The sequence below is a fragment of the Montipora foliosa genome, chromosome 6, assembly GCF_036669935.1.
Source record: "Montipora foliosa isolate CH-2021 chromosome 6, ASM3666993v2, whole genome shotgun sequence".
Lineage (NCBI taxonomy): Eukaryota > Metazoa > Cnidaria > Anthozoa > Scleractinia > Acroporidae > Montipora > Montipora foliosa.
This window is the reverse complement of record NC_090874.1, coordinates 38725795-38740938: the sequence shown is the minus strand read 5'-3', so window position 1 is coordinate 38740938 and position 15144 is coordinate 38725795. Positions and strand designations below refer to the sequence as shown.

General features: G+C 38.5%; 1 protein-coding gene across 1 annotated transcript in view; it reads left to right on the top strand.

Moving 5' to 3' along the window:
• The first annotated feature begins 4895 nt into the window (after nucleotides 1-4895).
• LOC138007299 (exportin-7-like) overlaps nucleotides 4896-15144 on the top strand; it is a 46438-nt gene continuing 36189 nt past the window's right edge. The window contains exons 1-9 of the mRNA XM_068854118.1: nucleotides 4896-4948; nucleotides 5046-5192; nucleotides 6197-6287; nucleotides 9483-9553; nucleotides 9673-9768; nucleotides 10274-10339; nucleotides 11593-11628; nucleotides 12828-12896; nucleotides 13968-14006. Of these exons, the coding sequence (XP_068710219.1) occupies nucleotides 4937-4948; nucleotides 5046-5192; nucleotides 6197-6287; nucleotides 9483-9553; nucleotides 9673-9768; nucleotides 10274-10339; nucleotides 11593-11628; nucleotides 12828-12896; nucleotides 13968-14006 (627 nt within the window). The 5' untranslated portion in view covers nucleotides 4896-4936. The remainder of the gene's footprint in view (nucleotides 4949-5045; nucleotides 5193-6196; nucleotides 6288-9482; nucleotides 9554-9672; nucleotides 9769-10273; nucleotides 10340-11592; nucleotides 11629-12827; nucleotides 12897-13967; nucleotides 14007-15144) is intronic.

The window sequence follows — 15144 nt, the reverse complement described above, 5'->3', positions numbered from 1 at the left end:
GAAAGAGACTCTGCTCGCAGGGTAGTGACGATGGCAACTTGCAGATACATCCGAATGAAGTCGTCAGAGACCTGAGCCACGGAAGTCAGTTCGGGATCACTGGAGTTCGCAATCATTGTTTGTACTGAGTGAGCTACATTTGTTCTCCACTCTGTTAGACTTTCCTCGTATTGACCAAAATGAGCGAGCTGTTCGTAGACGTGACTCGATTGCAACGGTTCCAGCAGAGCCTTCATGAACAACTGATTTGCCACAAATTGTATAGTATGGAAAAAATTAATAGTATTTCTTTTTTACATTGTTAACAAACCTCTAGCCCTTTTTTACAAGAACGAAGAATCGAAAACAAGAAATGTACTTTATGATTGTCTGTTTTATATTTGGATCGTTGTCGCGACGCGGGCCGCTTTGGGTGATTAGTGTAGAGTTGTGCTTTGCTTTATTTATTGGAAATATACGTTTCAATTCTTCAAGCGATCTCTTCTTCCTTTCGCTTTTAGGAAAGGGCACAATTATCGTTTTTTTTCTTCCGAGTGACAACATCAAACGGAATCAAAACATAAACAAACGCGCGCAATGCATGGTGTTCGACAAATTCGACAAAGAGTCTTTAAAGGCCCACCTTCAACCGACAGGCTTTTGGACCGTTTCTTTTTACTGGGTGTCCTAGTCGGAAAGTGGGTGGGATTTGTTCGTTTTACAATTTTATATTTTTTTTATTTTCCGTGTCGGTAAAAGTCTTGCCTGTCACTTCCCTGGTAAGTGGTGTCTTTGTGCATAGAGCCTTCTGCGCGTATTTTCTTAGGATCGAGAGGGTAGTGGAAATGCGTAGATTTCTCTGGTGGACACAGTAGAATCATTAACTTAACCGGCAATGGCGTTTTAGTGGTCCTTTAATAGTGGATCTTTGAACAAAATATACCCTTATGAAGCTCAATAATGGCAAGTCAATTAAGAATTAATTATATAATAAATATTATCACAACATACTTAATTTAAAATTGTATTAAAATAAATACTAATAAGATATTAAAATACTGTCATAACGTACTATTTAAAAAGTCAGTAATCAATTTATTTTTCAGGTGACATTTAAAAGTAGAAATCGATTTTGCAGTTTTAAGAGAACTATCTAGATCGTTCCAAATGTGGACCATACGGTAATAAAATGTTCTCTGCCCGGTGACCGCAATTCTTGTCGTAAATTGATCGCTGCCGTATGATAATGTGGAGTTTGACCAGTCATGCATTTAAATGCCATGACAGCGTCACGGAAAAACAGCTTTTGTTTAACTGGAAACCAACGTATATCTCTTTATACGGGGGTTATGTGATCAAATTTCCTGGTTCCTGTAATAATGCGTGCGGCAAAATTCTTCACTGACTGTAGTCTACAGATGTTTTTGTTCGAGGTGTTCGACCACACTGTAGAACAGTACAGTAATTTGCTAAAGACTAAGGCATTTATTACTGTTACCAGTTGGTTACGGTCAAGAACATGTTTCAGGGGCCCCCAACGAGACTATGGTTCTAAACCACTTAAACATAGCTTTGTTAAACATATTTTAGTATTTAAACGGTAGATATAGGCACATTTTTATCCCCTAAAAATTTTTCATCTGTTCGGATTTCCTAGCTGAAAGTCTAGTGATCCGAAAATTATAGGGATCAAAACTTACCTTTTCGAAGATTTCAACCAGAAAAAAGGCTCCCGAAAAATCTACGTGACCTTTTTGGGGTAAAAATTTTTGGGTTTAAAATGGGCAATTATACCATTTTTTAGATGTTCGAAAATCCTAGGACAGGCAGGCAAGCAAGAAATTTGACAACAAATGATCCGAAAATTCTAGATCTCGAATCGTCTTCCGAACAGATATTTTCCTAAAATTGACGTTGGGTGCCCCTGATGTTTAACCCGACTAATTTGTGCGAGACTTGACATGCAAGATGAAGTAGTTTTTAAAACATGGTCATCAAAAGTTAGTTGCGAGTCTAGAACAACCCCAAGATCTTTGACCGAAGATGCAAGAGCGAGATCTTTTCCAAGCATAGATATTTTGAAATCAGGAAGTTTGGCACCGGTGGCTCAGTTGGTTGAGCACCGGGCTGTCACGCGGGAGGTCGTCAGTTCAACTCCGGCCGAACCAATACTCAGGGTCTTTAAATAACTGAGGAGAAAGTGCTGCCTTTGTAATTACATCTGCAAATGGTTAGACTCTCTAGTCTTCTCGGATAAGGACGATAAGCCGGTGGTCCCGTCTCACAACCGTTGTTCATTAACTCTGTGGGACGTTAAAGATCCCACACACTATTCGAAAAGAGTAGGGGACAGTGTTCCCGGGAGTTGTGGTCTGACCTTTCCAGCATGTGGTCGGCTTGGCAGGATTAGCTTGAAGGGCTTCTGTATGAATGAGACCACAATTGTGTATAACAGCCAGAAGTCAGGCTACTTAGCCAAGTGCTGGAGCCTCACTCAAGCCTCACTCAAGGCTTCCAAAGACTATGAGTTTTGTTTTGTCAGGATTTAAAAGAAAAAATTATTAAAACACCAATTGCGTATTAAAAGAAGGTCACTATTTAGATTGTTCATAGCTATCGAACAATCACGCATCTTAAAAGAAATCTGAAGTTTAGTGTCATCAACGTAACATTGTGTCAAACAGTTTCTTGGAACAGAAGGAAAGTCATTAGTGTAAATGCTAAAAAGAAGCGGCCCAAGAATGCTTCCTTGGGGAACACCACTATTTAAACGCAGCGAACTCGAAAGGGTCGAGTTAATACGCACGACTTGGTGTCTGTTGGTCAGGTAAATAGTAAACCAAGGGAGAGCGTATTTAGAAATGCCAAGATCTTGCAGTTTTAAAAGGAGAATATCATGATTTATGCTGTCAAACGCCTTAGTCATGTCCAACAAGACCATAGCAGAGAGATCCTGTTTATCCATGCCAGTCAAAATGGCATCAGTGGAAGAGATAAGCGTTGTTTCTGTGGAATGAAATTTCTTATTTCCACTTTGTTTCGCAGAAAGACGGTTGTTTGTTATTAAATATGCCGTCAATTGATTCAACACAATTCTTTCGCACACCTTTAACAATACTGGTAATAACGAGATCGGTCTGTTATTACTAGGTTGATTATGATCTCCCTCCTTTGAAATAGGTGTTACTTCTGCTTGTTTCCATCCTCCAGGGAAAACGCCACTGGCAAGAGAGGCATTGATGACGTAAGTGATCGGCGACAAAATAACTGACAGTCCATCCTTGATTACTCGTGTAGAAATTTTATCAGAGCCCGGTGCTTTGTTTGATGGTAACAATGCGATGACCTGTTCAACTTGCTTACAATTAACGAGATGGAATGAAAATTGTTCAGACAATGGATAACACGCAGGGACAAAGGTTGTTTTCGTAAGATCGTAATTATATTCAGAGGCAAGTGCTTTAATTTTGTCAACAGTGGTTCGACCGACCGAGGTAAAAAAATTATTGAAGGACTGAGTTTGCGACGGATTCCTCGTCCTGATTATACACCAAACAACTTGATGATTTCTGAGGAAGGATAGATCTTATAGTTTTCCACAAGTTGCCCGAAGAATTATTTTGGTTATTTGCAATCTGGTCCCGAACAAACTCTCTTTCAGCAATTCTGATCTCGCGTTTAACCTCTCGTTTGTAATTCCTGAAACCCGCCCAGGCAAGAGGATCGTTACATGTATGGGCCATTTTCTTCCATTTGTCTCTTGTTCTCATTAACTTGCGTACTTCAGGCGTGATAAATGGGTTGGGACGGTTACGAATTTTGACCTTTTTAACAGGTGCGTGTCGGTCTAAGATTTGCTCAAAAAGCTGGTAAAAGGTATAAAGGCAGTCATCAACATCCTCAAACGTTTCGATTATACGCCAGGGGACCTGTAAGAGGTCACGGGTAAATGCTTGCGGATTGTAGTTCTTATAGCTCCTGGTTAAAATGTGTGTCGGTTTGGGACGACTCTTTTTCAAGTTCAAGATATCAAGATATTACTTCATGATCACTTATAGAGGAGGGAGAAACTTTTGCTTCCTGCACTAAATTAACATTTGAGACCAAGACGACATCAATCAGTGATTCCGTGGACTCTGTAATCCTCGTTGGGTGACTAATAACTTGCGATAAATTGAAAGAAGAGCAAAACCTCACGAGGGCTTGTGCAGGTGGGTCTTGCAAGGCCAATAAATTACAATTAAGATCACCCAAGATGTAAACGGGCAAGTTCGATGACAGTGCTGACAGCACTGTTTGTCGTATTAACTGCTCAATTTTAACTGATCACGGTCTTCTCTGATCCAGTTAGACTGCGAGCAGTCACTTCATAAATTAGTCCAGCGGCCCGCTTTTCTGCAGTCGTGTTTTGTCACGCAAACAAATAAAATGACTGCTTCAGAAAAGCGGGGCGTTCGACTGACTTATGAAGGGACTGCTTGCCTACTGATCCAACGCTGTGCAAGACTTTTCTTCTTCGTTTCTTGAAAAGGTTTAAAAATTGAACTTCACGGCAATTTCATATATATTCTGTAAATTCGTCAGATCTCCAAGTAAACCTGATGAAGGCTGGTATTGACCAGCCGAAATTTCGTGAAAAAATACATTTTCGCGTTGTTTTATCACTTGGGTAGTAGTCTACTTAACTTTCATAAATATTCTCAATCAATTTTGACTGATCACGATCTTCTCTGATCCAACGCTTAGCAAGACTTACCGTCCACGGTTTTTACAAGGTTTTAAAACGTCAACTTCACTACTCCACGATCCTTGGTCCTCAATCTACAATCCTGTCCCCGATCATGATTTTTCCAGTGGACACCACATGTTACGAGCCTGCATACCATGACCTAATCAGCGGTATCTGTTTCCAGGCGCATGCAACGTGCGCCTGGCCACGTCTGGCTCCACAACAAATATGGAGGAACAGGTAAGTTGAGGAAAACTCCTTTATTGGGATCGAACCAGTTCCTCGTGCTATTTTTGATTTCACGCGATGTACATTAACGCTATTTTGTGCTATGTAGGAGATCGCACAGCTCGACCTCCTCTGCAAACAGCTGTATGAGGCAACTGACACTGCAACTCGGAACGCAGCTGAGAGGGCCCTGTCCACTTTCACTAACTCCCCCGACTGCCTAACGAAATGTCAGTATCTTCTTGAACGAGGAAATGTGAGTTTTGCCAAAATTCTGTAAGAAGCCTCTGATGTTGTGGTATAGTAAATTATGTCATTATTCGTTCCGATCTTGCAAACTGTACGACGACGTGCTTGTCGTTACACTCTCATATGCCACCACTGGCAAGGTTACAAAGCTTTTAGCTTTTTCCAAAGAACGCTCATTATAAATTAATGCAGGGAAACATTACTCTTTATTTACAAACAGAAATAATTAAATGAAAGGTCTAAACGTGGAATTATAAATTTGACAGTTCCAGACAAAGCGTACTTAGGTTATCAGAGGCCACCCTGTAGATTCTTGGGCCTGTGTTACTGGTGGGGCTCCCAGAGCAAACTCTGCAGCAGGCCAATCCTTGACTCTGAAACGGTGGCCATTTCTCCTTGTTTCCACTGTACAAAATAAGATTGACAAGATACAGTAAGGTGGACTACATTACTCTAAAGTTTGAGGTTGATTGGCAATGCAGAATTCTAATCTGTGACTATTTTACTTTAGTATAAATACACAGGTGATTATACAAAATCGCGCGCTCTCATTGGCTCGCTATCTCGGATCAGCCGATAATCACCTCAACGGACAAAATGGCTGCCAGTAATCGTTTTGCCTCTGTAAGTGAAGATGATTTCGGGTTGAAATGTTTTTTTTTTTCTCTTTTTTGAAACAATCACCTGTGTATTTATACTAAAACAATTATTCGCCTCAGGCTCAGTGATTATAGGTGAATATTCACCGATAATCACTTCGCCTTCGGCGAATAATTGTTAAGTATTGCTGGTTTTCACTCATGTGATCAACAGCCATGTTTTTCAACGAAAACAAAAGGAAGTGTTTGCATAATAATAGAGTTAAATTCCTGGAGGATTTGGTCGGGGCACCAACATGGCTGCCTTTTCTTTGTTTACGAGCACCAACATGGCGGTCGTGACGTCATGTGAAAACCGAGAATAAAGTCACATTGTTGTAATTTATTTTGTGTTGTTACTTTGATTTTCCAGTCTTCCTATTCTCAGCTGATAGCAGCATCCTCCTTGACTAGACTAATTAGTAAGAATACAACTCTTCCTGTAGAACAGAGACTTGATATGCGTAAGTATTTGAGATTACTTGTAAATGTAGCAATTTGAATTACCTTTTTTTGGTGTATTCCTTCCACTTCCCATGGACAATCAAATCTAGATCCAACCTTTCTTCTTTAAGTTAAAATTAGTGGTACTGTAGAAATATACCTTTGTGTTGTTTTCAAGGAAACCCCAAACAGTAACAGAATGGGGAGCTTCAGTGACTGGATAAAAAGATGTCTACATTTTTCACAAGAGATCAACAAAGAGAAAAAAAATTGTTGATGAATGTTGTTCTTACCCAGTCAGGCTTGCATTGTGGCTATCATGTGCTGAGTTTCAGTTGATCTCTACCTGACTTGAGGGCCTTTCATTGGGTACCCTGGTTTTCCTCTCTCATCCAAATCAACCTGCAGCTAATTTCAACTAGCTGTGGTCCTGTGCTCTGGGATTATCCATTGACCTTGTAGTGGCTGCCTGAGGAACATTCTATGTTTGTTGCACATTAAATTCAGTGTGTAAACTTCACGAAAAGGTGCTCAACCAGGTTATACATTGTATGTACCTTTTCAAGTCAAAGGATGGTGAAGTGATTATTGGGGCATACTTGTCTTTAACATTCTTGGAAACTAAGGCCCAAAACAAAACACGCAACAGGGATCCACATTCGCAGTCGTCCAGTCAAGTATAAAAACCCGTCCAGACAAGTATAAGAACTCCAAAGTGATGTTTTAATATCCAGTGATGTATCCAGAGTGTGTCATTACGTCCTGGGATGCACTTGTTTTTCTTTTGGATGCATAGAATATGGAACAAAGGGTCCAATTGGAGGCAGAAAAAAAGGAAATTGAACATTCCCATTTCTCAAAACGGAGAAATGGTCAACTTCCTTACAGGGTGTTTATGTAAATTTCAAGGTACAGTGTATGTTGTCATTTTCAGGTTTTTGTAGTCGAATGATTTCATTTTGTGAACAATTATGTCCAGCTTGAGGAGTTAAATTTTGAATTCCTACATGTTGCGTGACATGATCTGAGCAGTTTTTTAGGCGAGACAAACGAGTTTGTTGCATGATTTCCAAGTGAATTTCAAGGATTGGTTTGCTTATCAGAGAACAGAGAATCCAACGGCAAAGTACAACTGTATGTTAAATTTTTGTTTTGTGCGACCCTGCTGATATTAATTACGGGCGCATGTGTCATCGTCTCGGTTCTTGTTTTGCACGTAACTTGTCTGTTTTGCAAATTCTGCAACTTTTTCGGAGTTAGTGTTAAAAATAAAGTGTTGAACATGAAACTTGAATGTATTCAGTCGCTTGATTATTAACATTGGCTATGGCGAAGTCACAGCCACACAGGCCGATGATGAACTGTGTATCGATCGCCTATATTTGTTTACTCTTTTGTTCTAAATTACACCTGAAGTGTTGTTAAAATAAATGATTCTCTTTTTTTTTTTTACGGAAAACTGAGATTCAGATCTGTTTTTTTTTTTTAAACATCCGTTTTAAACATCACACGTGCCGAATCTAATGCAAATGAGAAAAATTTATTGCCTTCATTTGCATTAGATTCAGCACATGTGAAATGCAATGTTTGAACCGGGCCTTTAACGGTTCCTACAGCGTATGGATTCCTCGCGTTTTCAGATGTGGTCGATGGAGCTTTGACAGCCCATACATTTTGATCAATGAATCAACAGGCATAACAGTTTCAAAGAAATTGATCATTTTATTTTAAGTACATATCTGGGGAGGGGGGGATAAGACTATTTTTGTGCAATTTAGAAATCTGAAAGGGTACTGCAGCAGAAATTAAGAGACAATAGATCAAATATTAATTCTTGAATATTACTTAGCTGGACCCCCAAAATTTTGCAATGGACCCCCAATTTTCAAAAAGGGGTCCAGAGGACCCCCAAATTTGAAAACCTGGATACAGGTACATCTCTGAATCTCATCCATTCATGAATGCCATTAAATGTTATAATATAGAATGTACTTTGTGACCGCTTTTCGTTCAATGCAAATTTCCAGAAAATAAGGAATAAACATGCAACTTTTCTCAGCAATGAAATATCAAGTTTGGGCACCATCTTTGACCACGCAGTGTTTTCCATGAAACAATTGCGGGCTCAATTTTCATGTATCTCACCGCTGCCTTCTTTGTTAGCAAGTCGTTTGGCAAAGAGCAAATGGCTACTTTTGGTCTCAGCTGATAATGTGGCGTTGTTAACAAGGTGTTTCTCCACCTGTGGCAAAAAAGAAAACAAGTGTGGCAGAACCTGCTGCTTATGAACAGGAAAACACAAAATCTTGATAGCATATAAATGAAAGACACTAGACAGGAGCGTAACTTTGTAAGCTACATTCAAGTACAGTTTTCCTTGGCAGATATGGACCACTGTAAAGTGGGTTCCCATGATGCAAATAACATAATACATGTACTCCAGCGTCAAAATTTGTAATTTCTCTCAAGAGTGTAAAATAAAACACACATGCTCAAGTTACAAGGAATTTTATCAACCATTTTTTATACTGTGGTCTTCTGCATTTTTGCTTGGGCAAGAATATCATAAGACGTACTTCCCCGGCTGACGACTGAATATGGATCCCTGCACTATATTCTTATCACATTTGATGCATTTCATAACTTTGCTACTGGGACATGATTTATGGGGCCTTGCTTGAAAGTAGAGTGGATAGGATTTTTTTCCAATGTACAGTACAGCATTTTGGGAGGCGCAGTGGCCTCATGGTTAGTGCACATGACTCAGGATCGCATGGTCTGGGTTCGGGCCCTGGCCGGGGACATTGTGTTGTGTTCTTGAGCAAGACACTACTCTCACGGTGCCTCTCTCCCCCCAGGTGTATAAATGACTACTGGCGAATTTAATGCTGGGGGTAGCCCTGCGTTGGACTAGCATCCCATCCAGGGGAGAGTAGAAATACTCCTAGTCGCTTCATGCTACAGAAACCAGGATAAGATATGGCCTAATGGGCAACTTGGCTCACAAGCAGACTTTTCATTACAGTACTGTATGTCCACAAATGTTTGTTTTAAGTTACAGTGCAGTATGCTCACTGGGCTTGATATCCTGCATAAGCTTGTGTTCTACCCATCTCATGAAAAGCAGTTAGAGGTCACAGTTATCATTTCATTTCATTTTCTATCATTGTTTTTGTTGGTTAACATTATGAATTATTTTGTTGTTGTTATTACAGGAAACTATGTCTTGAACTACCTTGGAACAAGACCAAAACTGGCTTCTTATGTTTCACAGTCACTGATACAGGTAAAAGATTTTAAAACCGACACATCAGACAGTAACTTCCGTTGCATGTACATTGTAACTCAAACTTCATTTCACCACATAGATGAGGCAGTTGAAATGTCTGTGGTCTTTTTGCTTAGTTTCTTGCAAGGTTGACAAAACTTAGTTGGTTTGATGTTCAGAAAAATGAGTTGGTGTTCAGAACCATAGTAGATGACGTTGGAAAGTTTCTTCAGGTATGTTGGCCACTTTGATATTGGTATACCCGTACACAAGTGACAGGGGAAGCTAAGCATACAAGGTGTTTTTGCTCAAGCACCACAGAACATTTTGAGCTCTAGTGGCCTAGAAATGCTTTTCTTGTATTTCCCTTCCTTGAGACTCATATAATAATTACTTAAAATGTTATTTTAATCATTACTACAGTCTTTGACAAAACTCTCAATCAAGGGAAGAATTCTGGTGTAAACATCACTGGACATGCACTCACAAACATTGCAATTACCGGTACCCCCCACCCCCTCACGCCCCCACGCCCGTACCAATGTTGATAATGTGGTGAAAAATACTACTGTGCAAGCCTTTGGCTGTTTCTAAACCAACATTTGATTAGGGGGAGGGGGGAAAGTTTGGTGAAGTTAAGGCTTAATGATTTGAACAAAACACCGTTCAATAAAAATGTAACTCAAAGACAGTGGTGCAGCATAATCCTTGTGAATTATTTCTGTTGTTCATTTTTAGGGCTCTGTAGATCATTGTATTATTGGGGTGCATGTCTTGTCACAACTTGTTTGTGAAATGAATCAGGTAGTAAAATATTGTTTACATATATTTGCACTTTTTTACTTATTATTTTATGTGGCTTACAGTGGGTAATTGTTTCAGGTGGTCTATGGTTCTAAGAGGCAGCTGTATTTCGTCATGTTATGTCAAAGGTGTCTTGGTTACACTGTTGCTATACATGTATTGTTGAATTTTTATCTTGTCTTGTCCCTCAGAAGAACTGATAAAGAAATATATATTAAAAATAACATTGGGCACTTTCGTCAAAAGTAGTGCAGAGAAGTATGTTATTCTTAACCCATTGACTCCCGGGGGTTCCGCATTGACGAGTAAAATCGTCTGGCATTAGATAGAGTAAAATACTAAGTCTGGCCGGTTTAGTCTGGTTTGGGTGTTAAAGGGTTAACCTGACTGTGAGCTAAGTGGAGGACAGTATGATTTGTACAAACATTTCATATTTTGAGTCATTTGTACACATACATGTACGTGACAAAATGGAAGCAACAACTGCATGGCATAGTATCATTATTGTTGGGAGGAGAATGTTCTGGAACAAAAGGGGTGTTGACCATTAGTCTGTCTTGTCAATGATTCATTGTAAAAGGGTAATTTGGTCTGTAAGTTAATCTCATGAAATTAATTAGTTATAGACTTTATCTTTAACTTTATTTGTACATCGTTAATACATAAACAGATGCTTTGTAATAGTAATAATTGTTTTTCTTTTTTTTCTTTTGTAAATATTTTATTTTCACGCACATGTTTTAACGAGTTTCCTCCTGGTAAATAAAGTATTGTATTGTATTGTATTTATTATACATACAGTAATGTAATACACGTACAGTGTACAGTACATAGATTTTCAATGAGCCTGATTGTGTTCCTACACTGTACATGTACTTGTTTATGTACATGTAGTCCTTTGGCCAAGTAATGGGGTTTTATATTTTATTTAGTGATATTGCCATACAAGGAAAGTGACAATAAAAATGGAATAAATAAAATTTAATATGAGTAATACAGTGTACAGTGTACACCGAAATTAACATGGAATTATAAAAACATGTTACCGTTTACAAAACATAATTTAACAAAAATGGTTTGGGAATCTCCAGAAACCAGTAGGCTTTTTCAGAGGAGGCATCTTCATAAGATTAGACACTTGTACCAAGAGGAAGGGGAAATTTACGTAGAAATTGTCAATAAGAAGACGCACAATATTATTATGGACCTGTTTTGGTTTATAATTTGGATTTACTTGTTTTGTCATCTTTTAGGCTGATTCAACAAGATCTCTCACAAAACACAGAAAGGTGGGATTTAAATACATTGGAAGAAAATTATTAGACTGAAACAATGTTTGAAATTAAGAAAAAATCCAGGTTGTCCTGGCCTGTTTCAAAAGCCGGGCAAGCAAACCTGTAAATTTGGTTGACCTGATAAATCCTTGGTTGCCCATTAGGAAACCCCTTATGATGAAATGCATGCTGTGTTGAGATGCAATCACATGGCGATCAAGATTGAATATCCCATAGTTCTTTGTGTGTTTCTGTGGTTTTTCCCGGAAGTCTGGGTTTAAGTTTTGGCATTTTGAAAATGGCGTCTTTGATCTCTATCACCTACATGTCGTTGATATTATCTCTTGGATTTTTCTATCTGCAATGTTTTGTTAAAGCTACAGCTTTTCAAAACAAGGGAAAATTCTCAGATGTGGCAAATTAATTATTGTTAACTTCACAGTACTTTCGCACATTGACACTAGAAAACCGACTAGTAAGTTGCGCGCTGTTTATGATTAAGTCATTTTATATTTTTGGCTGGGTTGCCCGTTGTTTTTCTCCTTGGGCAAGCAGGCTTTCTATTTTACTAAAACCTGGTTGCCCGGTAAACTTTCGGGTTGTCATGGATGACTAGACGACGGCTAATTTCAAGCATTGCTTAAAGCCTGATGCAAGTTTTTTCAAACAGTCTAATTTAATTTGTTTGTACTGGTAGGTGTGTTGTCATGAATACCATTTTTATCCTTCATTACAATTTGCTTCTGATGTACAATTTACATGCTTTGCCACCTGGTAACACTCGTGCCTCCCACCTCTGCAGACCCAGGATCGCATTCTAAGTTTGTACATATCTGGGCTGAGTTTCAGTCAATCTCAGTCTTACTCCGAAGGTTTTCCTGTGGGCACTCTGGTTTTCCTCCCTCACCAAAATCGACTCCCAACCTATTCCGTCTGTCTGTGATGCTGTGCTCTGAGGTCATACATTCGGTCTGACCTCGTTGAGCTGTGCCCCTAGCAATTCAGTCTCAGACTGCGAGATAGGGCGATTAGCAGGTCAGATATTATTATTATTGTTTTTGAGGGAAAGCTTTTTTTAACTTGTTCAAGTTTTGTTGAACATAATAAATAGTATATATTTAACTGTTTTATGGTACTAATCAGTTTTGTTGTAGTACAGTAAGTTATAATTATTCTTGTTTAATTGTTATATTTTTTTGCTCTTTAAATTGTAGATTGCATCCTCTTTCAGAGATTTATCACTTTTCAACATTTTTAATTTGTCCCTAAGTCTTTTACGAGAGGTAAGTTTGGTAGACTTTGAGGGACAAATGTAGTACATACATGTGTAAAAAAAGTCTTAATCCAGAGCCTGGTTACATGGGGTGGGCCATCCCAGTTAAGCTGTTAATTTCAAAGGTTGGGAGGGTTTAAACTATTGACCTATCTGTCAAATTTCTGTTAGTTTTGTGATGATGATGAATGATGTAAAGTCACTAACCTTGTGCCTCCATCCCCTAAACTAACCCTTGACTCCACAATAAAAAAGGGAAGACACTTAATTCAAAATTTGACTCACAGTTTTATTGAGACATTTTGTCTTAATATGATGTACCATAAATATTAAGAATTGACATTGTGATGTAAAAAAAAAGTGCAGGAAATGGCCATTGTTTCTGGGTTTCGTCGCTCGTTGAACGGCTCAGTGACAAAAACGAAAAGCAGTATTTCTTTATACATGTACAAGTTTAACAGCCATGTAATGATCACCAAGTGAAGCCATTTTTGTCTACTTACATGTATGATCCACCATCAGGTTGATTGAGAATTCAAAAAGGTGAACATCTATAATGTTGAAGTGGAAAGCGGAAAATATATTTACGCTTATTTTGAATAGTACATTCTTGATTTAAAAATTGTACTCGCCAAACTGGGCGAGTTTTCTATGATTTACACTTGCCTGGGTGAGTGGGCGAGCACTAATAATATTCCAACCCTGCAGATGATCTTGTTGAACTTTTGTACTTGCCCGTTAAAATGTGTGGTTTTTGAAGAAATGGTTGGCTTGCCTGCTTAGTGAGACAGAACTACTGAAATCTTGACAAGTTATGTTAAAAAATTCATAGAAATTTAAACAATGCATGTTAACTCTGTGCAGTGAAAAAAGTCAGTTTACAAATCTTTCTTATAGTGGTTCATAATACCGGTATTAAGCTTTCTCAACTCCTTTGATAAAATCAAATATTTGTGTTTCACTTCACACCAATGCCGCACCACACTTATAGCTTCCTGTGAATAAACGTCAGTGAACATGTGGGACCTTCCTTATTGTGAGATAAATCATTACACAATAATACAATGATAATTTTTTGTAGGCCTATAACAAACAGCTGAACTTGCAAGATGGAAGTCAGGTTTGTTCTTTTGTCAGAATGGTGCTGACCTCTTTTCCTCAGGGTTTGGGCCGGGCCGCACCATTGCGCCTATCCCGCACTGATATTGAACAATTTTGGGCAATTTTTTCCCCTTCAAAATCTGGGGGGGGAAACTCAGAAGGAAACACACAAGAAGAAATACAGTTACCATGGAAGGAATTTTATCACAGGTTTACTGTTCAGTCACGTTCTACTGAACATGTAGGTCTTGCGCTCAACCAAGCGTGATGCATCTGGGAATTAAATTGTCACAGTGAAAACGTATTCGTATGATGGATAGCTTTTTCGCTTTAAATGGAAGCCAGGTTGAATCAGAGAAAACAATACAGAAGACGAACAGTGTATTAATGAGGAAGAAACAGATGAGGGTCAAAGAAAACCAACAAAATCACGATCGTTCTAGAAAACTTGGTTCCGAGATCACACTTGCTTGCGCTATGAAAAGGAGCCAATATTCCGCTATTTTTGTCTGAAATTTAAAAAAAAAACCAAACCCCTCGTATCTGGAGTACATGTATAAAGCATACTGGTAGTCATTGATTCTTGGTTTAAATATGAACAGAAAAAAAGTCTTGACACCATTTCCTTAAATTTTCTTGTTTGTATTATTTCTTATAATTACAAGTAATAGGTATAAATAAAATATCTTTTTGTTGGCTTGCCTGTTTCTATGTTTGAACATAAGACTGTCCCCCTAAAAATGAAAATGTCCCCCCAAAATTTTAGCCAAAGACACAAACTGTCCCCCAGTGATCAAATCCTAGCTCAAACCCTGGTTCCTTTAGTCTTTCCTGTATTTAGCCATCAGGCACTGGCAGTAGTGAAAATTTTAGATGCTTCAATTCCCAATAAGTTCACAGCCAGTCTGACCTTGTAAGGCTTGCACTGACTAAATTTACAGAAAAAATATTTGATTTTCTTCTCACACATGCCATAGCAGTTTACTGTGCAGTTTCTGATTTTACATTTGCATTATTTATTGGTTAACTTATTCAGTGCAGTGGAAGAAAATAATAATGTATTGTTTGAGAATCAGCATGCAAACAGAACAATTATTACTTTTTGAACATGCACAATAGAATCATATGTCTGTATGAATAAATATTGCTTTCCTTGA